Source organism: Eucyclogobius newberryi, unplaced genomic scaffold (assembly GCF_026437365.1).
Source record: "Eucyclogobius newberryi isolate DKJ021-1_F unplaced genomic scaffold, fEucNew1.0.hap1 SCAF_5, whole genome shotgun sequence".
Taxonomy (NCBI): domain Eukaryota; kingdom Metazoa; phylum Chordata; class Actinopteri; order Gobiiformes; family Gobiidae; genus Eucyclogobius; species Eucyclogobius newberryi.
This window is the reverse complement of record NW_027316167.1, coordinates 32,674,429-32,700,848: the sequence shown is the minus strand read 5'-3', so window position 1 is coordinate 32,700,848 and position 26,420 is coordinate 32,674,429. Positions and strand designations below refer to the sequence as shown.

At 38.3% G+C, this 26,420-nt stretch overlaps 1 protein-coding gene across 1 annotated transcript; it reads left to right on the top strand.

Moving 5' to 3' along the window:
- Window positions 1-2,512: 2,512 nt before the first annotated feature.
- Window positions 2,513-26,394, top strand: arfgap2 (ADP-ribosylation factor GTPase activating protein 2). Its single transcript, XM_072465195.1, has 17 exons — window positions 2,513-2,657; window positions 4,352-4,470; window positions 4,592-4,664; window positions 9,121-9,252; window positions 10,135-10,227; window positions 10,514-10,607; window positions 10,690-10,746; window positions 14,099-14,143; window positions 16,323-16,375; window positions 17,791-17,927; window positions 18,695-18,826; window positions 19,609-19,737; window positions 20,189-20,335; window positions 20,774-20,900; window positions 21,495-21,576; window positions 22,195-22,319; window positions 23,448-26,394. Exons 1-17 carry the CDS (start codon window positions 2,562-2,564, stop codon window positions 23,466-23,468), a joined length of 1,662 nt encoding a protein of 553 aa, XP_072321296.1. The 5' UTR covers window positions 2,513-2,561; the 3' UTR covers window positions 23,469-26,394.
- The last annotated feature ends 26 nt before the right edge of the window (window positions 26,395-26,420 follow it).

Sequence of the window (26,420 nt, the reverse complement as noted above, 5' to 3'; positions counted from 1 at the left end):
ACAGTACGTTTATTATGCCTCTACAGTTATAATAGTTTGTGTTGATCAAATTCTACAATGAAATGGGTCAAGATTTGTGGATCACAAATTTGGATATTTATTTCAAAAACTGGCCTGAATGATCTGGGGCTGAAAGTCATCTCTTGATAAAATCAGTCAATTGTCGACCTAATGTTTTTATTGGTAAACTAATTATTTCACTGAGATTGGAAGTTCATAGCAAGCTTACTCTGCTTTTCTTTTTCTTTTTTAACATGTGAATATCTAGTTTACTTGTACCTTTATCTGCAAATTGTTATTTTTGCATAGAATTCTGTGAGCTTGTGGTCTTGTATGTACAACGGAGTATAAGGGCCAACCCAAACTACGAGAATAAAGTCATTAAATTTCGACATTAAAGTCATAATATTGTAAGATTAAAGTCAAAGCCAGAAAAAAATCATAAATGAACGTGAATAATCTCATAAATTAACGCAAATCGAATAAATTAACAAGAATAATCTCATAAATTAACGAGAATAAAGGCCCGGGTCCGATACGCGTTTCACTTTCAGCACCACCGCCAGGAAGCAAATGGTGCTTGACTTGGATGGGTAAAAACTTAATACAAGAGCCCACAATAGATGTTGATCTTATAATGCAGGTCTTTTAGACAAAACAAACAATAATTTCCCCCATGCAGTGTCCCCATGTCCTTCTGGTTGTCCTGCGGGTGGCTCAGGTCCAGGACACTGGGCAGGACAGTGACCGCACTCAGAGCCACAGCCACAGAAGACTAGGGAGTCTCGGACCATTTTCACCAATAATCTGCTCCCTCGACTTCTGCCTCCACACCCTTCTAAACTTGTTCAAAGTCACTGTTCATATGAGTTTTTTCTGTGCATAGGTTTTACATCAGAGCACTACGGGCTGGTGGAGCTGCAGTGCCGCACAGTTGGGATAAGTGTAAAATGACGTACTCCGGTGTTGGTGCACTTGTGTTGTTGGAGCTTTATAGTATCCTCTCATTGTAGTCATCAGCCTTGGCTACATGGGTGTGTCAGGCTGTGGTCGGCTGTAAGAGGTGGAATGAGTGGTATGGATGATGGCGTGTGTGTAAAACATGTTTGTGGCTGTGCCAAACACGATCCAAGCGTTAGACAGGAGGAGCTGAGAGGAAGCACAGACTGCAGACAGCTGTTTTGTGTTCTGTGTGTTTTACCGAGTTTGTCCAAGGGATGACAAAAAGGTTAGAATCGGTGCACAAAACTAAGTGCATACAATGAGCTCATAAGAATAGTGATTGCGCGCAAAGTGCCCACGTAGAGAAACAACTTAGAGGAGCAGAACATGTGTGAATATAACACCGAGGCTTCTCCTCCTGTCTGCGGGCGGCTGTGGCACGGAGCATGGCTGCTGTTTGAACCCATGCACTACGGCTACTCCATGGAGAAAGTAAAGGGTTGAATCGTTTTAAAGGCCAGGAAACACTTCAACACCTATTGCAGGCTTTTGTGTAGTCCTAAGCTGTCAACTCATCCAAGCCCGTTCTTTTGCGTCCTGGCCGTGGTGCTGAAACGTCACTTAGAATCTGAACATTGACACCGGCCCCTAAACTACAACTTTATTCTCATGAATTAATATATCACTTTATTCTCGTTACATTTTGAGTTTATTCTCATTAAATTACAAGTATATTCTTGTTAATTTACAGCTTTTTTCTGACTTTGACTTTAATCTCATAAGATTATTACTTTAATGTCGAAATGTAATTACTTTATCCTCGTAGTGCCCGCACACTGTCGTATGTATGTGCAGTGCAGTGTCAGATATCATTGAGACTCATAGTAGTTTACACAACTTTTGCAACGCCTCCTTTTAGCTAATTGGACATGAGCACAAATATGACAACGTAGAGGTAACGTCACAACTTGAAAACCATAATGTATACAAGCTAAGCTAAAATCCATGTAAATGACACAACAGTTATGTTTTGACAACCAATATGAGATAACACCATTAATTTTGTTGAATGATGGTTTAAACTGACAGAAAATTGTCAGTTAAGTGTAAACTGTCTCTGTGTTTTTAATGGCACGTCGCCTTTTGATGACACCACAGAGGTTATCTTTCTTTGCATTTTTTTTTCCTAATTCATAATATTCTGTTGCCTCAAGTTATTTATAATGCCTGTATGCTTAGTTTTATTTAATGTCTTAAATTGTAGTTTAATTCAAAAAACAAAAACAGCTCTACTTTTATTTTTCAAAATTTCTTCACAAACTGCAACTAAATGAACTAAATGGAAGTAAAACCATTATAACCATTATACATATTTTCCACAGGTGCCATCCTACCAACCTAAGTCATACATAGAAAAAAAGGAGAACCTTCCTATAGACTTGAAGTTGTTTATTTTTGCTCTTGACATAATTACTCGTCGAGGTCGATGATATAAGAGATCCATGATGATCCATAGTCGAAGTGTGTACACTGTAATGACGTGTCCGCTCGAGGTTAAACACCAAGGTTCACTTTTCCGCTCATTTGGACTTTCCAGGAACCCGTAGTTACGTCAGCTCATGGAAAAACGTCCTAGTGGCAAGATGGCTACCGAACCAAATAAGACCGAAATCCTTACCATTTTCAAGCGATTACGATCCGTCGCGACCAATAAGGTAGCTTATATCAACTTTGTCAATGCCCGTTCAATGTTTCTGTGTGTGTTTGTTCAATTGGCACGTCCAAATTGCTTCGTGATCTGGGTGAGAAAGGCAAAGCTAACCCGGTGTCGGCTAATGCTAAGGCTAATGTTAAACCAAAGGCCACGTAAACGTTTTACGTGAAAAGCGGCTCTTCTATTTGCTAATGTTCGGTGTATACACATAAACACATTCCCAATAAAGCCATCCTTATATCTTAAACGTAAACCTTGAATTATGGTGCATTGGTAAGTTGTTTCAAATAGAAGACGTGACTGTTCTCTGTACCATACGGTAAATGTGTTAACCGCTAGCCTTTTCAAGCAGATAACGTTAGATAGCGTTATGTAATAATAATAATTACATCTTCAAGTTAATGTTGATAATGTTATGTCTTAATAATTACTTTTACAAGTTGTCTTCATTTAAATGTTATGTCTTGGTCAATTCGAACCATACATAGATTCTCCCCCGTTAAATGCCAACCATCAGTGGGTAAAATATATATCCATGGGTTCCAGAATGATGAGAAATAGAGATTAACATTTCAAACTGAATGTGTCTCTTGAATTGGGAAAGTTCTCAAAGTGTTGCATATAGAACATGGAACTACTTTGCAAATGTGTAGTATTATCTTGGTTGTGGTTTTGATATTGAGTTTGTGGCAGGGCTAGTTCTGGATTACCCCTTCATTTTTAATTATTCAATACATTTTTAATATGAATGTAATTGTTAACAAAATTTCCGAACTAGAAACTTGCTTCGGCGATATGGTGCAGCATAAAATGATGAATAGTAATGGTAAGAATATAAACTATGATGAATATAAATAAAAAAAATACTTATTAATAACCACAGGAATGTGTTTTATATATTTCTCTTTATCTCCTGTTGTTCTTAAACATTTCAATAGTTTGTTAAAGATGGTATTGTTTAACTGAATTAGACTATTTAGGTTAGATTATTAGGTTAATGGGATAATCATGATTATTCAGATCACAATATGATTGTAAGTACCAAAAAAATATATAATTGTGACCATTTTAGAAGAAGAAAATTAATATTTTTGATTTCAATATATATGTATATACAATATATAATTTATCTGGCTGTTTTTCTCACTTCATATGTCTTTCAGAATGCAACATTTTGTAAAGGTGGTCACAACCTTGAGTAATAGTAAAGGTTAAAAAATTAAAGATTTCACTGTCGTTTTGTCACAATAATAATGTCTCAATAATCGTGAGTCTAACGTTTGATATTGTGAGATATCCTGTGTTTGATCAAAATGATGAGCCCTGATTATGTACCTGTACAAACTGCTGCACCTCTGTCAAACTGATGAAGTTTGTGGATGACCCTCATCGTTCTAATTATTTTCACCGACAATGGCATTAAAGCCTCTCTGATTCTTTTTCTTCTGACTCTGAACTATTAGATAACTCCTTTTCTGTCCACCAATTGTTATTTAAGATCTATAACAATTGTAGTGTTGAGATTCACTTTGTCTTTTCAGTGGAATTGTGGAGAAGGGGATAAGAAATGATTGTGATGCTAGTTTGTAGGAGTAATAATAAGGAGACTCCTGAGATCTGGATATTCTTCACTGTTGATGAGTTTGTCCACTTGCTGCTGCTTCTCATTCAGTAGTGTGTGCGCTTTCTTTTTAGGCATGTTTTGACTGTGCTGCCAAGAACCCCAGCTGGGCCAGTATCTCGTACGGAGTGTTCCTGTGCATCGACTGTTCTGGAATCCACCGCTCTCTCGGAGTTCACCTCAGTTTCATCAGGTGAAAACTACAAACTAATATGTAGATGTAGAAACTTTGTGAGCATCAAGCCAAATGTCAAATGTTTAGCTTGTGTGTGTGTATTGACAAAGAGCTTGTTTGTCGGTTTTTCTTTACTTAGATCCACTGAGTTGGACTCAAACTGGAACTGGTTTCAGCTAAGATGTATGCAGGTTGGAGGCAATGCTAATGCAGTAAGTATTGAAATAAGACCGTATTATCACATACAAAAAACATTTAACATTGTTAAACCCGTGCTGGGGTTTAGGTAGTGAAGATACTTTTCGCTTTATCTCCAGCTGTCGTAGGAACTAACACTCGTGAGGCTCATTCTGCTATCTGCTATCTGATTCGGATAATCGTCTTCAGAACCAAACAAATTCAGGCGTCATATCCAATGTTTTTTTTAATATTTATGAATAAATCGCAATTGTTCTCAGTTTAAAGCTTTGGTTACATCACAGATGGTTTATGTACATGGAATTTTGACAAACCTTGCCTTGACGTTTGTTTAAGCTGCAGGGACATTTTTTGTTCATGCGTAATATTCTTTCTCAAACTGTAAAACATTTTATGGATTGAAAACACAAGAGAATGCGCCTTGTGAGTTGCTACTTGGGCCCATGGACGGTGCTTGGGCTGTCAATCCTTCTGTCAATCCAAGGCTGGTCTAAAACTGTGCACATTTTAAAATCAGGAGGTTGAAGCCTCAGTTTTGTTTGGGGTAACCAGAGTAAACTTTTATAAAAAAATTGGCCAGTTTTTCATCAGCGTGTCCTGTTGCATCCAGCCACATTGTGAATAAAATGTATTTATACAGCATATTGAAAAACAATCAAAAAGTATAGCCGCAAGCAATGATAGGCCCTCGCCACGCCCCCGCAACACAAGAGGAGGGGTCGCCCCAATTTTCCTCCTCTTATTACACCTACTGCCAAATCTGTGGCGCTATCGCACCTTCTCCCCTTTACTTTAAAATGTCAATATTTTAAATTATTTTATAAGGAAAAGTTTGTGGCTGTGCCGCACAAAGACAGTCATTTTTTAAAGATTTTTTTTATAACTTTTGATGGTCCATTCCTGAAGATGAGTCTCACCAAATATTAGGTTAATTGGGCTAACGCCTTTGGAGGAGTTTGTAAAAGTCTAAAGTTTAAGCATGTTTCAATTTCAAAGATTTGGCGATTTTCCTCTTTGAATGACATGAGACTTTTGTCATCACTACGGCTACACAGTAACAAATATGACATGGGTCTCTTTGACTTTTTGCTTGGGACGCCAACATGGAATTTTATGCAAAATTTAACACAATTTCAAAAAACTAAATATTTTGCTCCCCATTTAAAATGGAATTTCACTCTGTAGGGAGAGCTTTCCCACAAAATTAATTTGTTTCACTTCAAGTATGTTTAGGGTGAAGGGTTTAACAACTGAATTTGATGCAGTTCTTTGTTCAACCGTAAGTAAATTTAAAAATATGGGACATTTCTGAAATTCTAGCTATAGTTTGGGGCTTTGCTGCACAGAAACCATGAACAAAATATATTATATTTCAATTATTGATGAGTGCTGTGAATTTGGTGACCCTACATCCAATAATAAAAAAGTTGTTGAAGATTGATATCCATAATTCATCATATTTCATCATAAAAATGTAGTAAAATAAAGGTTGTAGTAGATAAGTGCTGTGAATTTGGTGAAGATTATTTTTCATATTATATCATATTCCATAAATAAAACACAAATAAAGCCTCATATAAAAAAATAAAGGTTGCTGTGGTGTCCATCATGGTGTATTTGTTGTGTTATTGTATCGCTCTATTTGAGCTCGGCTATAAAACGTTTCCATATTTGGTTTTGCTTTTTGATGACGGTCCCTAAGTACTCGTCTCTTCTGCACATTTGTAACGGTGTAATTCCCTGCGCCAAAAATATGCATTGTTTTTATATAAATCTCCCATCTCAAGTCAACGAGTTCTGTTGTGCAGCGCCACAGCCACAGAAAACACAGTGTCTCTTCTGGAGCTGCGACACAACAAAATGCCCAAAAGCTGTAACAATTCCTTATATCAGATTAGAGTTTGTTGTCACACAGGCTCACGTCCTGCAGTCTTATTCTTTTATCTCCGGGCAAGGCACTTCACCCATATCCCCCTCATTGTATGTGTCTGGTTTCCACAAAAAGAGCATTGGGAAAAGTGTAAAAAGAGTCATTTTACCAACTTTCACTGCACACTGCATCATGCTTGTCAATGTAATAAAATAGGCTAAATATGGTTAATTTGTTTTTTTTATTGTATTTACTGAATATTATTAAACAGGACAGCGTACAGTTATATAATGCCTGAGGACAAGGACGCTTGTACCAGATTATTGCTACGAAAGCTTATTTCCACCTACTGTCCTTCAGATTTTTGATCATCTTCTTTGGTGTTTTATGGCGGTTGGTATCCAAGTGTTACATATCCACCAGACTTTATTCCTTTCCATTTTTCTTCTTCTATGGTGTTGTTGTTGTTGTTTTATGGCGGTTGGCATCCAATTGTTGCATTACCGCCAGACTTTATTCCTCAGACTTTTCGTAGTCCTCAGACTGTCGTAGTCCGTAAAAGTACTCCTTCCATTGCTTTGGTGTTACAAAGCCCATGAGGTCATGATATGTCTTTGTGACTAGAATAGTTGTTGTTGTTTCAGAGACCAACCGGCTTTATTCCAGGGAGACTCTTCTTCATCTTCCTCTCCTTCTTTGACGTTCGGTGCTTCCACCGTACAGCTTTATTCTTTAGGCTTCATTCTATAGGCTTTAATATGTCCACTGATGTCGCTGCTTGGTAGCCGTGCGTCTACGAGACTGGACGAGGACAGGAGACCACCCCCACCCCCATCTCGTCACTCTGATCACCCTGACTCCCCAAAAGCAGACCCCCATCACTCCGACTCCCATTTAGCGCCTTTAGCCTGTTTTCTATATCTGCCCAATCAAGCTCCTTTGTTCCAAGGAATCTCCCTGCAGCTTTAGCAATGATCCTGATCCTTTCAGTTCTGCTTTGAGTCTGAGCAGCACAGTTTACAACATCCACCATAAAGAGTACAAAATCCTCTCTATCCACAACCAGGGTATTCTCATTAATTCTGGAACCTGCACACTTGGGACCTCCACTCTTGAAACCTTCACACTTCTTGGGAGCCACGCTGGCCTTTCTCATTTCGCCCTGGCTGGGAGCAGCGCTGGCTCCTCTCTCTGTATTTACTCTAAACTCGTTACTTGAAACTTTCTTGACTGCATCTGCATAGGATATACCTTGAGAGACCTTTATTTTATGCACCTCAGCAGCTCTTTTGCTAAACCTGCATCCCCCATAGGCAGAGCTATGTTCGTCCCCACAGTTACAGCACTTCAGTTTTGCTCCCACGTCACACTTCCCATACTCGTGATCTCCTGCACATTTACCACATCTTTGCCTCCCTCTACAGACCGCTGCAATATGCCCAAAGCGCTGGCACTTAAAGCAACGCAGGGGCGGTGGAACATATGGCCTAACGTCATGGCACATGAACCCAATGAACACCTTACTAGGCAGGCACCTCCCTTCAAGTGTTACCATTACCGACAAGCTGTCACATCTTACCCCAGACCGGGTCACCTTCAACCGCCTAGCGTCCACCACCGTAGCTCCCGTCAAATTCTCCTTAACTTCATCCACAGACGTCGCCGTAGGGACACCTACGATAACTCCTCTGACCGTGTTTCTTTCAGCATCAGACACAAGAATGTCCTTTCCACCCAGACGTTTAGTTCCAATCGCCTTCCGTTGCTGAGCCGCGTCCTTGCACACAACCAGCAGCGAGCCATCTCTAAGGACACTCGCACTCTTGATCACTCCCACAGCTACAGTTAGGCTCTTTGACAATGCCACTGAATTCCACTCCTTAAAGGATGCACTATCCTGTGCAAGCTTTATGATCACCTTACAGTCTCTGCTCTCACTCGTGATATCAATAGCTTCAGCCTCATCCTGCTGCTCATTCCCAGAACCCTCGGACGAGCTAAGGGACTTTTTACATTTCCGGGCACGTGCAGGCAGAAAAGGCTGCTCCTCCACGCCGTCCAGAGCGTCTTCGACCACCGATCCACTCTCCTCCACCATCTCCAGTCTCTCCAGACCGGAGACTAGTTCAGAGACCCTGGTGGCTGGTATCCAAGAGTTACATTACCGCCAGACTTTATTCTTTAGACTTTGTTGTTGTTGTTGTTGTTGTTGTTGTTTTATGGCGGTTGGCATCCAATTGTTGCATTACCGCCAGACTTTATTCCTCAGACTTTTCGTAGTGTTACATTACCGCCAGACTTTATGACACTTTATTCCTTAGACTGTCCTCAGACTCTGTCGTAGTCCGTAAAAGTACTCCTTCCATTGCTTTGGTGTTACAAAGCCCATGAGGTCATGATATGTCTTTGTGACTAGAATAGTTGTTGTTGTTTCAGACAACAACCGGCTTTATTCCAGGGAGACTCTTCTTCATCTTCCTCTCCTTCTTTGACGTTCGGTGCTTCCACCGTACAGCTTTATTCTTCAGGCTTCACTCGGTCATCAGTGTCTTTAAGTCATGATGATGTAATAAAGTAATGGTTTGTTTCTTTTGGGACAGACGGCGTTCTTCCGTCAACACGGGTGCTCCACGAACGACACGAACGCAAAGTACAACAGCCGCGCTGCTCAGATGTACCGGGAGAAGATCCGGCAGCTCGCCAACGCCGCTCTGTCCAAGTACGGGACAGATGTGAGTAAAGCCACACGCATATGTCTCTGCTCACATGGCTTTACAGAACCACCGAAGTCAGGTCATGTGAGGTCTTTCTGTGCGTGTCTGGGTTTCATGAGGCTCTTGCTCCAGTCTGTCCCAGTGATGTTGATGCCTTCAAAGTGCTTTACAGACAAAACACACAATTATACAACAAAACAACTGTAGTTAATGATACAATCACAAATTAGCCGTTCGCTGCGCATTCGCTGTAAACAATGGACTGGTGTCTGTGTTTTGTGTTGAGATCACAACTCAGGAGGCGGGCAGGAAATGGCATTTCTGCTGTAGCTGAAAAACAAACCCACATTGTTTAGAAGTTAGATGTGCATCAATGTGATTTTTACAGCTTCAAAATGTATTGTTCTTTCCTACTGACAAAGGCCTTAATAACCTTAAATATCTCTTCACCTCTGAAACACACTGTCCCAGACCTCTGGAGTATTTTTATTCACATGTTGTGAAAGTGTCTGCATGTGATCAAAACAACATCCAGGAGTTTGTCAAACTAAGTGTCTAAAACGGGTGCAAAGCAGTGGTTTAATTTCGATGGAACTGCCTGGAAATTACGGTTTAATCTTGGATGCAGACAAAGCAACATTATTCCTCTGAGGCTTAAGATGAAACCACCAGTGAAAGAACACAGAGCAGAGAAGATGTGAAGGAGAAACCTGACACAATGCTCAGTGAGAGAATCTGAGAACATTTGCAGAAAATTTGCGCAAGATAAATTGACAAACATCGTCCCAGAAAAAGTTCTTGATAAAGTGAAGGGTTTTACACAGATTGCACAGAGAGCCCAGCGTAGGAAGAGCAAGTCAAATCAAGATTTTTTCTACGGTGAATCTCCTTTGTTTACAGCTGTGGATCGAGTCTTCATCCGGAGCAAACACTTCAGCAGCTGAGAAGAAAGAGGCGGACTTCTTTGCAGAACATACACAGGTTTGTCCATGTCTTTAGCTCAGTGTAAGAAGTCATCATCCTAAATCTAATAATTATGTATTGAGAATTAACGTTTACTAGAGATCACACATCAAACTGAACACAAAAGCACCTAATCACCATAAAAACAATCTCCAGATCATCACAAGTTAGATCGTGATTTGATTTGACACCTTGACGCTCTCTTCCACTTCTTCATCTCCCTTTCCTCCGTCTACTCTACCTACGTCTCATACCCCTTTGTTTACACAATCATGGACCATGTTTTAACTAAATTCAGGTTTCCAGTTCTACCGACTGGAACATGGCTTCTCCCACTGAACCAGAGCAAAACGGTTCCTTTGTCACTTCACTGCCGACAGAATCCAGTCTAAAACTCCAAGAAGACGCCCGTAAGTTTAATTAACACAGATATTTTGTCAAAATGTGGGAATTATTTAAAATTTGAAACAAAAATCATGTCATTTCTGCTAGAGCCAGAGGAGGGCCCAAGTATTGACGGGTTGAGCACGTCTCCTAAAGCCATTATCGGTGAGTCCACACAGCTGTAAACCAAGTCCTGTGCGTCAGTCACATTTATGAATATGCAGGATATTCAGAATACGCTTTTTGTCCGATTTCTGTCTGATATGTGCAGTATCCCAGTCTACATGCTGTCAAAGAGCTGCTAACATGCATGTAATCACACAAATGGGTACTTGTTATGGTCATTTTTTGTGATTTCACTTTAATTTACTTTCGAAACAATGTTTTTATTCTTATAATATTCAACACAGCAGTGCACAAAAACATCTTCTATAAAATACACACAATCACAGTACACTCTTTTCCAAGACTACACGATTATCTATATTTTAAATCTAAAAACACATAAGAATGTTAATACTGTAATCCAAAGTGTGTCGCATATTTAAAAACACATTTTAAAACTGTATACTTTGGTACTTTTTTGAAACTGAAAAATATGGAAGGAATAAATTGATGAAAGTATTTAACTCATTATAAATAAATACATTATTATAATAAATGAACCCAAGTGCTTTGTAGTAAGTTACTAAAACATAACACAAAAAGCTTTCTTGTTTGGCATATTTTCTCTTTAAAATCAAAGTGTATATATAAGTTAAATGAACTCCAAGCAAACGGTAAGTACTTTTTGAGTTACCAGTAAGTTAGTCTCTTCCACATTGCAATTAAACACATGCCAGGCTGAGAAATAGATTTTCAAAGTTAGGGGCCAGAGGGGCCCCCCTATCTAAAAAAGTTAGGGGCCCCCCAGCAATTTCAGGGGCCCACAAGCGCGCGCGGCATCGCAGCGTCATAAGAACAAGATAAATGTGTTGTTTTAAACCTCGTTATTAGCATGTAAAACAATTTAAAGTACTTTTATCTTTTATTTGATATGAAGAGCACAAATACTGAATTCCTATAAACCAGAGCTCATGATCTTTAATACTGTTTAATTTAATATAATAATGTTTCTTAGATACAAAACTTAGATGTAAACTGTTTACAGCATTTGACACAAGGAGATCTTGTGGAATATATAAAATCACAGCCTACAAAATAAACTACTAACATATACATTGCTAACAAGTTCAAAGGGGGGGCCCTTGGGGCCCTTGGATACTTCCACATTGACATTGTCCCTAATGTGCAAAACTACAGCTTTTGTTGCAAACAACTTTAAAAAGACTTGTGGACTGAGTAGATTGACGCCCGCCAACCTAGATATCACTTTTGGCGCAAAATTAGACCGGGCATTTCCGAGTACATCCGAACGCGACCGAACGCAGCGGCCAATCAGATTCCCGCTTTCATCGAAATTAGATCACGGACACCGCTCGGCCAATGAAAAGCGAGAATACTGCGAAGGGGCAATGCCCCAAATATGGCCAAATTACTAGTTAAATCTTGATTTTTTTCGAGGAATTTCGATACAGGGGCACGGGGGCTCCTAATTCAAACCCCGGGCCCTCCGGCGATTTGAGTGCTTACGGGCCCCGGGCCCCTGTCTATTTCGCAGCCTGCATGCATCATAGTTTTTATTTTGACCTTTTAAAATAGCGTAATAATGAATAGATAAACAATCATCTACATTTTCATTCTATTTCAGTGAGTTTACATGCTTAAATTTCAGTCTATACACAAATTATTTCACTTAAATGCCAGACTCATCTGACCTGAGAGAAGTGGATTGAAGAGTTTAAAAGGTGTTCCTGTCACTCTACATATTCTGAACCTATTTTGCCTGTCAACACATTTTTGGAAGAGCATCTTTAGTGTTTCTTTATTATTCCTTCTGTTGCAGTTTGTCCGACAGCATTCCTTCTTCCGTTCCATCTTTTCATTTAGCGCTGCACAAAGTGTTCAAGACGTGAAACCACTCAAAGTAACATTTAAGTTTTATTGCAGTGTGAATCATGCAAACGTGTATGTAAAAAATGCCAGTACTGTCTATACATTTAAGCCTTCCTTTCGTCTTTTATCAAACAAAAGTGACGAGGTTGAAGGTGGAATTATCTGCCCTGAGCAGACAAAAGGCCGTGACACTCGTCAAATCAATTGATTGCCTTTGACTCAGCGACAACCTATTTAAAGGTTTGATCGATCCGGTTTATTGTCTGCTTTTTTAGTAATTATTTAACTTATCTGATCTCTACTCCCCGTTTCGATGTCTTTATGAAATACGTTGAGTTTTGATAATGTTAGATGCATTATTTTCTGGAAATTAACAAGATCAAGTCTGCGTTAGTGAGAAATGATTGACCTTATTCCGTCCTGCCCACTTTTCCCTCTTTTCCCAGTTGATTGCCACTTCTGGTGTAATCTCTCTTCCGGTCCAGCGGGATTGGAAAGTTTAAGTAGAGAATGAGGGAAACGTCTCTCCGCTAAAACATGCTATAAAGTAGATTGACGTATATAAAATGTCCTGTGTTCATGTGACAAAACAAGTCAACAATGCACCAATTTACTGGGCGACCCGAAAACTGCTTTTTAGTCTATGTAGAACTTTTCTCTGGAGGTCGCCTATGTTAACTAATACAACCAGCAGAAGGAATACGTCGTATGGCGGCGCCCAGACGGGCTTCTGGAATAGGTGAATAGGATCACATCGTATCACTGCTATGGAGATGTGTCTTTAGTAACCCAGCCAGTATGATTTTAAAACTATGGAGCCAGTCCCCTGCATTAAATGATGAGTAATCAAGAAGGTTTGGGCTTATATAAAACCCATCGTCCACATTTAGGGCAAAACCTGGTTAAAGGTCATTGTCAAGTGTGTAAACCTTTTGGTGTTTTATTTTAGATTATAATTAGTATATAAGGCTGGCATCTGCGCTAAAGGCTCATTGAACTATAACTTTAAACTGAGATTTGCAATGATGTGTGCTTCTGATGAGAATTTAGTGACAACATAGTCACTGTGAAACATTCTCTTTCAATGTTACTGATGATGAGAGGAGACAAATGACATAAATGTCATTAACAAAAACATTTGCTTTAATATAGACTTTGGCTTCACTCGTTTGTGATAGAACGTTCGATTTTGGTCCAACACAAGGAGCATTAGCAAAGTCAACAGATTAACCTATTTCCATTGAGTTTTGTATATATAAAATCTGCCCACTCTGTAGTTCAAACCTCGGCAATCTTGTTCTGAAATATGTGCGTTTCCTGTAAGAGTTCAAATGTATCTCCCAACTGTGAATGCTCCTGGCCGTGAAAACCAATCATTGCAAAGATCAAAAACCCCTTTTACTCGTCAGGATATATTACAATTGGATCATTCAGCCCTAATATCATTTTCAGTTCCAAGACAGCGGATCTGGTTCGGGTGGTTGTCAAAGCTGGCATTTACCGTCTTGTCTTTGCACTATAGACTCGTCCATGCGTTTGTCGTTGGAGCAAACCACAACACTTCAGGGTAACTCCTCAGGTCGGTCTTAAATCTCTGCATGGCTGTGTGACATCTCTTTGCACCGCGCTTCTAATTGTGCAATGGAAATACTTTTTAACCCACGAAACAAGGACTGCTATGCGAGGAGTGACGTGAGCTAACATGTATTCTTCACATGTAGACAAAAACATGTAAGGAGAATGTGCAGACAAAGATGCGCACGGAGAATGTGTAGAAAAAAAGATGCGCAACAAAGAAGTGTAGACAAAGACGCGCAAGGAGAATGCGTAGAAAAGATGCGCAAGAACAATGTGTAGAGACGTGTAAACAAAGATGCGTAAGGAAGACGTGTAGACAAAGATGCGCTAGAATGACGTGTAGACAATGATGTGCAAGGAAGATGTGTGCAAAAAGATAGTTTCTAGTCACCAATTGTATAATATAGACCTGTCACAATAATTACTATATCAACGTAATAAATGATGAACAATAACCTTTTTGGGTCGTCCTTATTTACTATGGGTACATTTTCTATGCATTAGAAGTGAACATTTTGTTATTTTTCTCTACTACAATATGATTTTAGCTCTAGAAATAATGTTTATTACTCATAACTACGTATCTAAGCGTTTCACTCCACCATTCTATTTTTTGCAGCTCAGTTTTTTGTTAATTTACGATATTGTACATGATCTTGCTTCAAGTTTGTTGTGTTGGGATTTATTCCGCAATATTTTGCACTTCAAAATGTGTTACTGTGACGGGCCTGTTAATGAATAATGACTTAAGATTACTAAGTTGCATCTTTCATATTTTTATACAATGGTAATTGTCAATACACTTTGTAGTAGAAGAGAGTGATGTGGCAGAGAAGTGTATTCAGTAAATCTAGGTAACATGGTAATAGAGAGATTTTTTTTTTAAATTTGGTGTTTTATTGATAACCGTGAAACCGTGAAATCTTTGAAGGAATAATGGACGATTTTTTGCCTATTTGAGAACTCAAGCGGAAGTGCGCATGCGCACTCCCCCCGTACAAAAAAACCTTGCGGCCACACATGCTTTTGCTTATTAGCGCGACGGATCACATCGCATCTCTCGTCTCCGTAGATTTCCGTCTCTTGTTAGCTCTTAGCTTTTGTCCTGTACACTGAGTCGTCTCCTGGGGACGAGCCGCACGCAGGTGAGCGGTATGTGCATCCTATGATTGATATGTGGCAGGACTAATCGGCAGTCCACGCCAAGAGGGAATGAGACTCAGATTTGGCGCCCAAAAATCGTCCATTCCACCTTTAATTCAGTTTCATTCACACTTAATTAAATATTTTTTTCTCCTTTTATGTGATATATATAATAACACTTTCTGAGAATTTCAGTGTAATTATCGCAATGTTATTCGCTTTTAGAATGGTTGCTCTTCGTCTGTCATGATTGCCCGATGGTGTGCTAGTATGGTGTTATAAAATTTGTGCCTTTTTATGAAAAACACAAATATTTGAATAAACAACCTTACCTACAAAATTCGGTGCTTTTAATCTTGTTATTATAATGTTCCCTCATCAAAAACTTACCAGGAGTAGATTGTGTTTTACGAGGTCTTTTTGCTCCGAGCCTCACAAACATCATATCACTCATTTAAAGTTTAATTTACACAGCAATTATATTGTATTTATTTACCGTCTAAACTTCCATATGGGCTTAGAAAATATCAGTTTAGATGACCTGCACTTGTTTCCTGTTCGTTTTCACAAAGTTTTTAGAGTCAATACGTTTGGCCACTCCACTAGCTTCTTCAGCTTTCTTTTGCGACTGAGTTCATTATACAGACTATGTCCTTAACTTTAAATTAATTGTGCTTTAAAGCGGTCACTTTTTGGCTTCAAAGCGGCGCACTTCATCACGCTGCTGCTTTTTTAACATTTTGCCTGACGCTGGTTTCTGAAACTCCCGGGTCTGAAACGCTGAACATTCACTGTATATTCATCAGCCATTTCATTACCACCACTGACGAGTGACATTTCCTCCAAAGTTGATCAGTTAGAACCAGAAAATTGTGAACACTGCAGCTCTTGTGCAATGTTTTTATTTATGCTTAGTTTTTGTCTAGTTTTGTGGGGCGTTCCTGGTCCGCAGTGATTTTTAATATTATGGCTGATGAGTGATACGGTTTGGTTGAATTAAAACTGATGTTGATTTGTTTTTATAGATGTCAAACCTTCAATCATTGGAAAGAAGAAGCCAATGGCAGCTAAGAAAGGGGTGAGTAAGACTGAATCTGTATCGACTACCTAAATACAACCACATTCATGGTCAACCGGTTTCCATTGTTGACCACTTAAAGTAAAAATATGTTGGTTAACTGGCGCCTCTTGCTTTTCTAGTGTCCTAATACAAATCTGGTGGCTCTGAGTGAAATAACTTGCAGAAACAATGGAGTTATCTCACATTCGTCTCACGTTAGGGAAGAAAACAGACCAGATTATTCAGCTCTTTGCTCATTTATTCTGCTCTCATTTATTCACCGTTCCATCCAAAAACTTTATCTACAAAACATGAGCTGTCCAAAACGCTAGACTCATTTTAATCCACTCCATTATTGTCAAGGCAAACAAAACACTAACCAACAAAGCGAACTCAGGCTCTGCTGCTTTCCACCTTTGCAAACTGTAGAAATAATCAACCCTTTGTTAACTGTGGGAATAAAATGAGGAAACGACTGCGGTGTGAGAATGGAATGTGAATGTGCACAAGGAAATGAACATGTCCAATAAACAATTATCATTTGAAACCACTAATCTAGATTTATGGGCTTTAAAGTATTATTTTTTTCTTATATGTCAAGCGGAAAAGGGAAAAAAAATGGTGTCGAATATTGGTCGATTTTTTTCACATCAATTGGAAAGAGAAAAAAAAGCAGATTGAACAATACAGAAGAACAGAACAATACAATTTAGTAATTTTGAATGTACCCCGCCATGACAAAGATTAGCTACAAGCATTTTATTTAATTTGGCGAAAATTTCAGTCGTTTTATGGACATTGTACACAAAGTTGAGTTTTACTTCACATATTAAAGGCGCAATGGACGATTTTTCGGCGATTTGAGAACGCAGGTGGAAGTGCGCATGCCACGCCCCCGTGCGGACTGATACAACACACACGTGCGTTTGTTTATTAGCGCGACGGAGCGCATCTCGTCTCCCATAGATTTCCGTCTCTTATGAGTCAACTCGAACAGTCTATCTCCATCTTCATTTTGTCCCGTACACTGAGGGAACTATATTATGATAGATCAATGCGCTTAGACACGCAGAACCGTGCTGCTCCCGGGGGACGAGCCACACGCAGCTGCAGGTGAGCGGTAGGTGTGTTTTATGATTGATACGTGGCAGGACTAATTGGCAGTCCACGCCACGAGGAAATAAGACTCAAATTTTGGCCAAAAAATCGTCCATTCAACCTTTTAAGCCTATTTTTTATCTTAAAGCTTATTGTTATCCCAAAGCAGATTTAAAGGAATCACCAAGACAACTTCCTCTTTTTCTGTTCTTTGACACATTGACAATGGCAATAAACCCATTTTGATTCTGATTCAGATTCTGATAAAACGTAAATACATTCTTTGGTTTGGCTCTGATAGAACACATCTCGCTGTGTTTTTGTCTTTGTCGTAGCTGGGTGCGAAGAAAGGCCTGGGCGCGCAGAAGGTGAGCAGTAAGAGCTTCACTGAGGTGGAGAAACAAGCTCAAGTCGCAGAGAAAATGAGAGAGGAGCAGGTGGCCGAGGCCAAGAAACATGCCGAGGAATCCATGTGAGTACAACGGAACAAACTGAGGCTCGCCTTCAATATAATGCACAATTTAGAATATTCGATTTAGTGAAGGACAAATACCTTCCACAATATAGTCACACTTCTAGAGAAATTACAATTAGAATAGAATGGCTAATACTACTGTTGTTTTGGAGATATGCAAAAGTTTAATATTGTCTATAATTAAAATAAATATTTAAAATGACAGCTAACAGATCTGCTTGAAACTTAAATGAACACAAACGGCTTAATACATGTATGCACATTTTAGCACGTTCTTAATGCAAAATTGACTTAACTACTTAGTCAGAAACATCAAGAATAATGTCGGTGTAATCCCTCATTCGTCCAGGCGTGTTCCATAGTAGAAAAAGCTTCAGTTGTAGTCATCTGGACTCAGTTAGAAAAAATAGACGTTTTGACTCTCATCCAAGAGTCATTGTCAATAAAAGAATTTAGATCGAGAACTCCGATATTTATACTGTTCTGTGGGCGGGTCTTACCACAGAACAGTATTAATATCGGAGTTCTCGATCTAAAGATGACTACAACTGAAGCTTTTTCTACTATCAAGAATAATGGTTTAAAAACTTACTCCCCCTAAACCTACAGTACATGCAAAACTAAATGTCAAAATTAATGAGAAATCTAGTTTCCAAATCCTGCTGACTTTTACTGAATGTCTTTATGTTGTGATAGAAACGACCTGCTCCTTGAACATCACATGCTTTTTCATTAAAATGGTGTGTTTCGTGTTTGTTTTGCAGCGTTACCTCAATGCGTTTGGCCTACAAAGAGCTGGAGATCGACAGAAAAGTGGAAGAAAAGAAACTTCAGAGTCTGGAGGGAAAGAAGAGGGAGCAGGCAGAGAGGCTGGGAATGGGCTTCGGCAACAGGAGGTAACTCATTGTGTATTAAACATGAATTATCAAACTTTATTCATAGAGGACAACAAACAACCGCCCAGTGTTCCTTCACTAGGTTCCAACTGAAGTTCAAGGATAAATAATAATCGTGATAGAAATGGAGAAAATGACATTCAGGCTTAATCTGGAAATTGACAAATTTGACAGACTTTGGACTAAATGAAATGTGTTTTTAAATTCAATCATGCTGTGATTTTATTTGTATTTATGTTTGGTTGAGGTCTACCTGTGTTTTTCCTTTGATTTATTCTCTCTGGTCATTTTGGGTTTTGTTTGTAAAAATAAGGATAAAGAATAAAATAAAACTATCAGCTTTTAAAAGTTGTATTAAGAATACATGGGAATATGGGAAAAGTGGTAAAAAATGTATGAGTAAGAATACAAATTGACTGTTAAAAATACAAATCAAACCAACACGAGAACAGAGGACCTCCTGAGGTTTGAGAAATGCATAAATTGGATGATTATACATACATTCATTATAAGAACAAATTAACTTAAATTGATTGACCCATTAAGAGGGGAAAACCAAAATCATGATATATTTTCCCCCTTATCCCGAATCCTAGTCATTTCCTATTGCCAAACTGTTTGGATAAGGCCTAAAGGGGAACTATGTTTGTATATATGGAACATTTTTAGTAACACAGCCTTTGCTCTTACTTTGGGAACCTTTGTTTTCCATCTGTCACCTCTGCTTTTGGGATTAAACTGGAATCGCAGCGTATCATGATCGTAATCCCGTTGTGTTTCAGCGCCGTGTCCCACTCGGTGATGTCAGAGATGCAGGTGATCGAACAGGAGAGTCCAGTCGGAGCCAAGACCTCGTCCAGATCCAAACTGGACCTGTTCGACGAGCCAGGGTTCACCTCTGGGCCCCCCAAGTACGACCAACACCCGACATGTATCGAAATTCACATAATATAGTGTAAAAAAAAAAAGCTACAAAAAGAGCTGATTATAACAACAAAAATTATAAATAAACTTGACAGACATTTCACATTTGCCTGATGATTAAACCTCAACTAACGCATTTAAAGACACATTTTAACACATTTGTTTTGGATTGACACAATATTGAATCAGAATATCATGACCGAAATACATAGAGGTATAAATTTTTGTCAATATCGCTAACAAGATTTTACGACTAATTAAGAATACTATGAACTACTTTACTTATCTATAAATGGGAAACACTATTGGAACTCAAACTAAAGGGTTATTTGGTCCCACAGTATAATTTCCCCCACAGAAACATGTTAGAGAAACGTTCAACTGTACTTTTAGTGTTGTGCCAACTGTAATCTAATAATACTTTAATCTTGTGTGCAGATATAAGGATAATCCGTTCACGATGGGTGAGAGTTTTGGCTCCAGGTGGGAAAGTGACGGTGGATCTTTCACCGCTTCCTGGGCCTTGGAGAAGGAGGAGCCCAAAGAGGAAGTGACCGTGTCCAGCATCCAGCCCATCGGAGAGAGGTAAACCTGCTCCGTCTGACCTTTTCATTCCCCCTACTAGCAACATAGGGAATTACCATGTAGAAATAAACAAAAGCTAGCTTGCCCCGACAAGGACGCAGTTGTAATTAGCGTGATTTGAAGCTGAAATGCTCAGAACGAGTCTGGCAATGATTTATGGACTTAAACACCGCACAGGAGACCAATGCATTTCTTCCTATGAAATCACAAATCAGTGAAATTTGAAACTAAACAAGTGTGATTTTTGCAAAACACAACTCTAGGTACATTAAATGTACCTAGAGTTGTGTTTTGCAAAAATCACACATCCCAAAATCACACTTTTTTGATGAGGGAACGGTGTTAAAACTTGGATAAAAGCATAATGTGTCCTTTAAAACTAAATAACCACAGAAAATGTCCATGAGCTCTAATATCTAGTTGTGTTGTAATTCTCAGGTTGCCCAGCAGGAGGAAAGCCGAAGCGCAGGCCCCTGTGTCCGAGTCAAACGAGGCTCGACAGAAGTTTGCGAATGCTAAAGCCATTTCCTCCGACATGTTCTTTGGACGAGAGATCAGCGCCGAGGTGAGAGTCCAGTTTCCCCTGTGTAGCATCATGAACTGCCTCTGCTTCTCCATCAGATCAGTTGGATACATCTAAAATGCAGTCTTTTATAGGCAACTACAGACATTCTTGGCCGACTTAAGGCCGTTTGCATCAATTATTTGACTAACTGCGAACGAGGCAGTGTCAAAAGCGCAAGACATTTTGTAAACTGTCTTCATAAGTGAAAAGGCAGATTAAACTGTTCAGTCACTTCCAAAACTCCAGCTATAACTAACGCCATGCTTTCTCCTTTCCGTTGTTGTGCTTGTCATTTTTAAAGTCCTTACAAAATGAAAAGTCGAAAAAAAATATTGCCAATTAAATCAATTAAGATTAATTGACTGGCTTTTGTGTGCAGGAGAATGTAAATTATAGAGATTAAGATACGTCTATACTTCTTAGTTTATTTTGTTCCACAGCAAAAACTGTAGTACAATAATAGAACAGATCAGATCCTTTATCTGTTTGAGGAGATCAACGGCCCTCAGGACAAAAGAGTCCCTCATCTGTGTCCTTGATTTTTCTTTTCTTTTTTTAATACAAATGACAGTATAAATATGTTGTTTGGTGCAGTACGACGCAAAGACGAGGTTGGAGACGATGTCCGGCAGTTCGTCCATCAGCTCTTCAGATCTGTTTGGAGACGGCAGCAAAGGTAAAAACACTCACTTCAACTTCTGATTCTGAGAGATATTGGAAATGATTCTGTTATGCAAGTACTGCGATATTCTTATACTTTTTGACACAATCTTTTAAATTATATGTTCCTGCCTTAATGTATTAGTCAAAGTTTGTCCAAATCAAAATTCAACAGACAAAACCAGGACTAAATTAAAGAAAATTTAGATTGAATAAGGAAAATAATAAAGTAAGATCAGTCTTATTTGGTTTGTTGCTAGTTATTTGTTTTTTTGTGATACTGATTGTTGCGTCAGACAATATCGATTATTTTGTGGCTCGTGATATTGCAAAATAATCTTTAATTTTTATAATCTTGTATAAAGGTAATGTAATCTTTCCTCAACAATTCTTCAAAGTTTAAATTCTTACGCTGATCACCTTTCCACAGATCTGACCTGTAACTCCCACAGCGCGACCTTTAATTTTATATGACAGTCTTATTTAACACAAAAACGATCTGATTTTCAAGCGTGATTCGGCTCAAGATCTCAATTCAAAAGACACAAACTGATCACTGACCTAATGCTGTTTTATATTGAATGAAAGTCACGATTCGACTGCGGTTCGATTGATCTTTTGATTGTTGTCCCAGGGCGGTCGCCAGGTATGGACAGCGTTCTCCCCTCGGGCCCCGACATCACTCAGTTCAAACAGGGAGTGAAGAGCGTCGCAGGAAAGATGGCCGTCCTCGCCAACGGCGTCATGAACACCATCCAGGTCAGAGCACCAACTACATCTGTATGAAAACTGTACAAACGCAGTTTAGTTTTGGTTTGGGGGAGAAGCGATGTCAAACTATGCTCATTTTGATAATAATTTGAGAGGAATTTGCTTTTATATAAATGTATTTACTTATTGCGTAGTTCCACAGCTCTTTTGATAACTTTTATATCGTTTTGGTTAATGTTTCTCTCTGACAGTTTTTTTAAAAAGGGGGTAAAAACTATATTGTAGATGTTTAATGATGTAATACATTTTAATATCTTGTTTTTTTGTGATTAGAAGCGAGTGATAGTTTAAAAGACGTGTAAAGGAGGTATTTCTGTTGAAAAAGGACAGAAAAGAACCTTTGAACATAAAAGGTTAGGGTATCATCGACCTTCTGTTTACAACGCTATATTCAAAATGCAGAGATAAAGCCAGTCAAAGGCCAATCAGTTCATGTTTCTCATGATAATTTTGCGCGGCTGTTGCAAAAATTACAGGTTTAGTTCATTAACAACAAAAGGGTTTGCTGGGATTGTCCTGCATTAGGGTTAATGTGGTATAACATGGTATTTGTAGTAATCAAAATATTAAATGTTTTTTTTTTTTCATCCACAAACTTTGGTTCTTTTTAACAAAAATAAATTAGGAAATGTAGTTACTTTCTTGCCATGTTTTGACCGTGAACCATCATCAGAAGGTAATTAAACCTCCATCTTTAAAAAGAACCAATGTTTGTGATCATTTATCGTAATCTTTGTGGGTTTAAGGTGCTTTACCAGAGTCTTACCGCCTTAAAAAATGTGAAAAACAGAACTAGTTCATTAAAAAACGATTTGAAAGTGTTCAAATTTATCCCGCACTGAACCAATGCATTCAGAGCGTCCAAATGATTCACATTGAGTGCTTTTTACAATTATTTAAAGTTTAAAGCGCTCTGTAATTAGTCGCAGACAGCACACCGTGTCTCATTTTGACCCTGGGAGCTGCTTTTACAAGAAATGTTCTGAACCGGGGGAAAACTAATAAAACGAGTAAAATGAACTTTACTCATTTTTATTTATAAGTACAGCGCTTTTAAATATTGTCAAAAAAGCCGCCTGTTTGCCAACTCAATTGATCTTTATTTTCTTTCACTAGGATCGTTACAGCTCGTATTGATTCTTCGAGCCTGTGTGGCCCCGCCTCTAAACCCGGAGACCAGATAGGGACCTAAACCCGTTTTCAAGGCCGTTTTGCATGAAGAAAGCGTCGCCGTTCTAAAACCTTTTGGATACATTTTGACACGAGACAGTATTCAACCATCGTTATGATTATGACTTTTTATTATTTTCTTACCAGGAATGTCCGAGGCTGCGTAGACTTTTTTGTAATTTACATAGAGGATATTTGGTCTTAGAGTTTCAATATTAGCTTCTTTGTTTTATTCTAAATCAAAGTGTTGTTTTTGCTTATATTTTGTGTCTAAAAATGTCAATATTGTGAGAAAATGTATTCTATTTTAGTTTTGGTGCATATTTCTGTGAAAAACTCCACTTTTTGATAATTTAAACAAACATTTACTGCCAGAATATTTGATGACTGACAAAATGGCTTAAAAGAAAGACAATTGCCACTTGGATTTAATCTATATAAAACTTCAATTAGAATTGCTAAAATAATATACTTTAATCACAATATTCATCTTTTTGAGACGTAATTACACTTTGTTCATTGTGCTATTTTTAAACATTACAGTATATTTTATTTACTTTTATTTTCAGTCAGTGTTCAATTTTTTTCCATCATATTTATTTTCATGTATTTATGCAGAAAAGCACTGATGGACAGACACTTTCAAATAGGACTGAATCGTTTGCTGGCCACTTCATTAGGTACAACGTAAGTCGATATTGTTAAACTCAAATGCTCATATTTGCTCAAAAACCGTTTTAGAACCACTTAGTCATCACAGGCAATCGAATTAAAATCAAGTACAAAAGCGACGCTGGGCTTGGTCAGGTTAGTTTATTCTATGATACATACGCAATGGAGGTCATAGTTTGGAATAGTTTGAAAATGTATTCTGTACCGTATTCTGGTTCAATCGGTGCACTGTAATCTGAATACTTTTATGTGGAGTTGCATTATATTTGAGCGTAAAAGCACAACAAAAGATTAAAAACAGCGTCACCGTTTTTTTTTTGCATTTATCAGCGATTTAAGAAAGAAAGATTGCACCTTTTAAGCAGCGTTTTCTTCTCTTTTTTTCACTTGTTAATACTGTGCTGTTTGAAGCCTAAACTTACACAATCATACTGTCATGTGTTCTATGATATTACTAACTGTATTCTGAACAATGTATCCTGATTGGTTCATCCATTTCTGTTGACAAACAATCCTTGTTTGAACTTAAAAGATTAAGGTTCAATTGACCTCCTGTTTACAACGCTACACTCAGAATGCGAGATGAAGCCAGTCAAAGGCCAATCAGTTCAGGCTTCAATGAAACAAAGTCACATGTTTCAGGTTATAATTCCTCCTGACTCAGAGTTAGTTAGTTTCAGCACCTTCAGATTGAAAGTGACACCCGGATGGCAGTGGAAACGTCTCAATTTCAGATGACTCCCTTTTATAATTTTGTTTTCTGTGATGTATAAATGTTGTGCACGTCTTGATATTTAAAAACAAAAAAAGCCTAATAATTTTCTTAAAACTTTCAAACTCTGAAACGTTGTACCTATTTATGTGGCCAGCTTAACTTGGTCTTGACTCGTGCGTCATAAATGTGGACGGCGTGTCTTGGTTTAACAAATGGTTTAACTTTAGTCTGTCTCAAAGGTGAAGTGCCGACTCTTGCCACTAATATTTTTTTTAGAGTTTTGATGGTGAAATGTTTGAAATCGATTTTATGGAAATGCGTTCTTTGGGAAGCAGTGATTCTCCAGAATTTTATCCCCTATAGAAAATGTAACCAAACCAGATCTAAACCAGTTCTATATATAACCTGGTATTATATTTGTCTGTAAATTTAAATGAAAGAGCTAAATATGTCTGAGTTTAGGCTCCAATCACATCACTGCGTTATTTTAGAAGTGATGATCTTTGCCGGTTTGTAACACAAACCTGTTCACACCAGCTGTTTTGTTTTGTTTTGAAAAAATGTGTAACAAAGGTAATTATCTGCGACACAAAAGACGTCCTGGACTAAAATAGAAGCTCATTTGTCTGACGTGGCAAAAGCTTCAAAACCAGCTTGACTGAAAGAGCCCAATTTAAGACTGACACCGCTTTAAGACAAGGACACAAGTGCGTTTAACAAAGGTCTTACAAACCAGTTTAAAACCTGGTCTTAGGCAAGATTGAAGAATTAAACCAGGACTAATCCAGGTTTATGAGACGGCTGTACTTGGTTTAAAACTAGACCCTTAACTTGGTCTTGATGGAGACTAACCAAGGTTCACGCTTGTCCTTGTTTGATTCCGAGCTCAGTTTAGTCCTGACTTTGTTTGGTCCCGAATTTGAGCCCATTTTAGTCTTGATGTGAAAGTTTTTGGTCTTTCACCAGTCCCGGTTTAGTCCTGTTCTAGTCCCAGTTTTAGTGTCGCGAATGTACAAGTGTGAACACAACCGTGGTTTAATCCTGGTCCTGATCTTGTCCTAGTTTAGTTTTAGGATTGTCTAAAATCAGACCAGGACTTAACCAGATCTAAACCGTTTTTTATCAAAGACTTAAAGCCAATAGACAAAGTTTAAATCAGAAGGAAACCTGGTCTTAAAAAAGACTTGTGTAGAATGTGTTTCTAGACCACATTAGTTCTAAACCAGGACAAGTTGAGACTGAACCAAAAACTAAACCAGGACTTATTTAAGTCTTGTGCATCAAAATGTCTTATTAAAAAAAAAAAAAATCTTATTGAGGCAAACTTAACATTCAAAAACTCATTTCTGTTCTGAGTTGGATTTTTGTTTCTGACGCCGGAAAAACAAGATTTTTTTTTTTCAAACTACAAAACCAATTCAAACTGTTGATGGAAAAGTTATTTATTTGTAGGATAAAAATGCTACTTATTCATATGTTAATAAAGGATAAAGAATGAAATGTAAATTGTGTCTGGGTTATTGTTTTTTGAG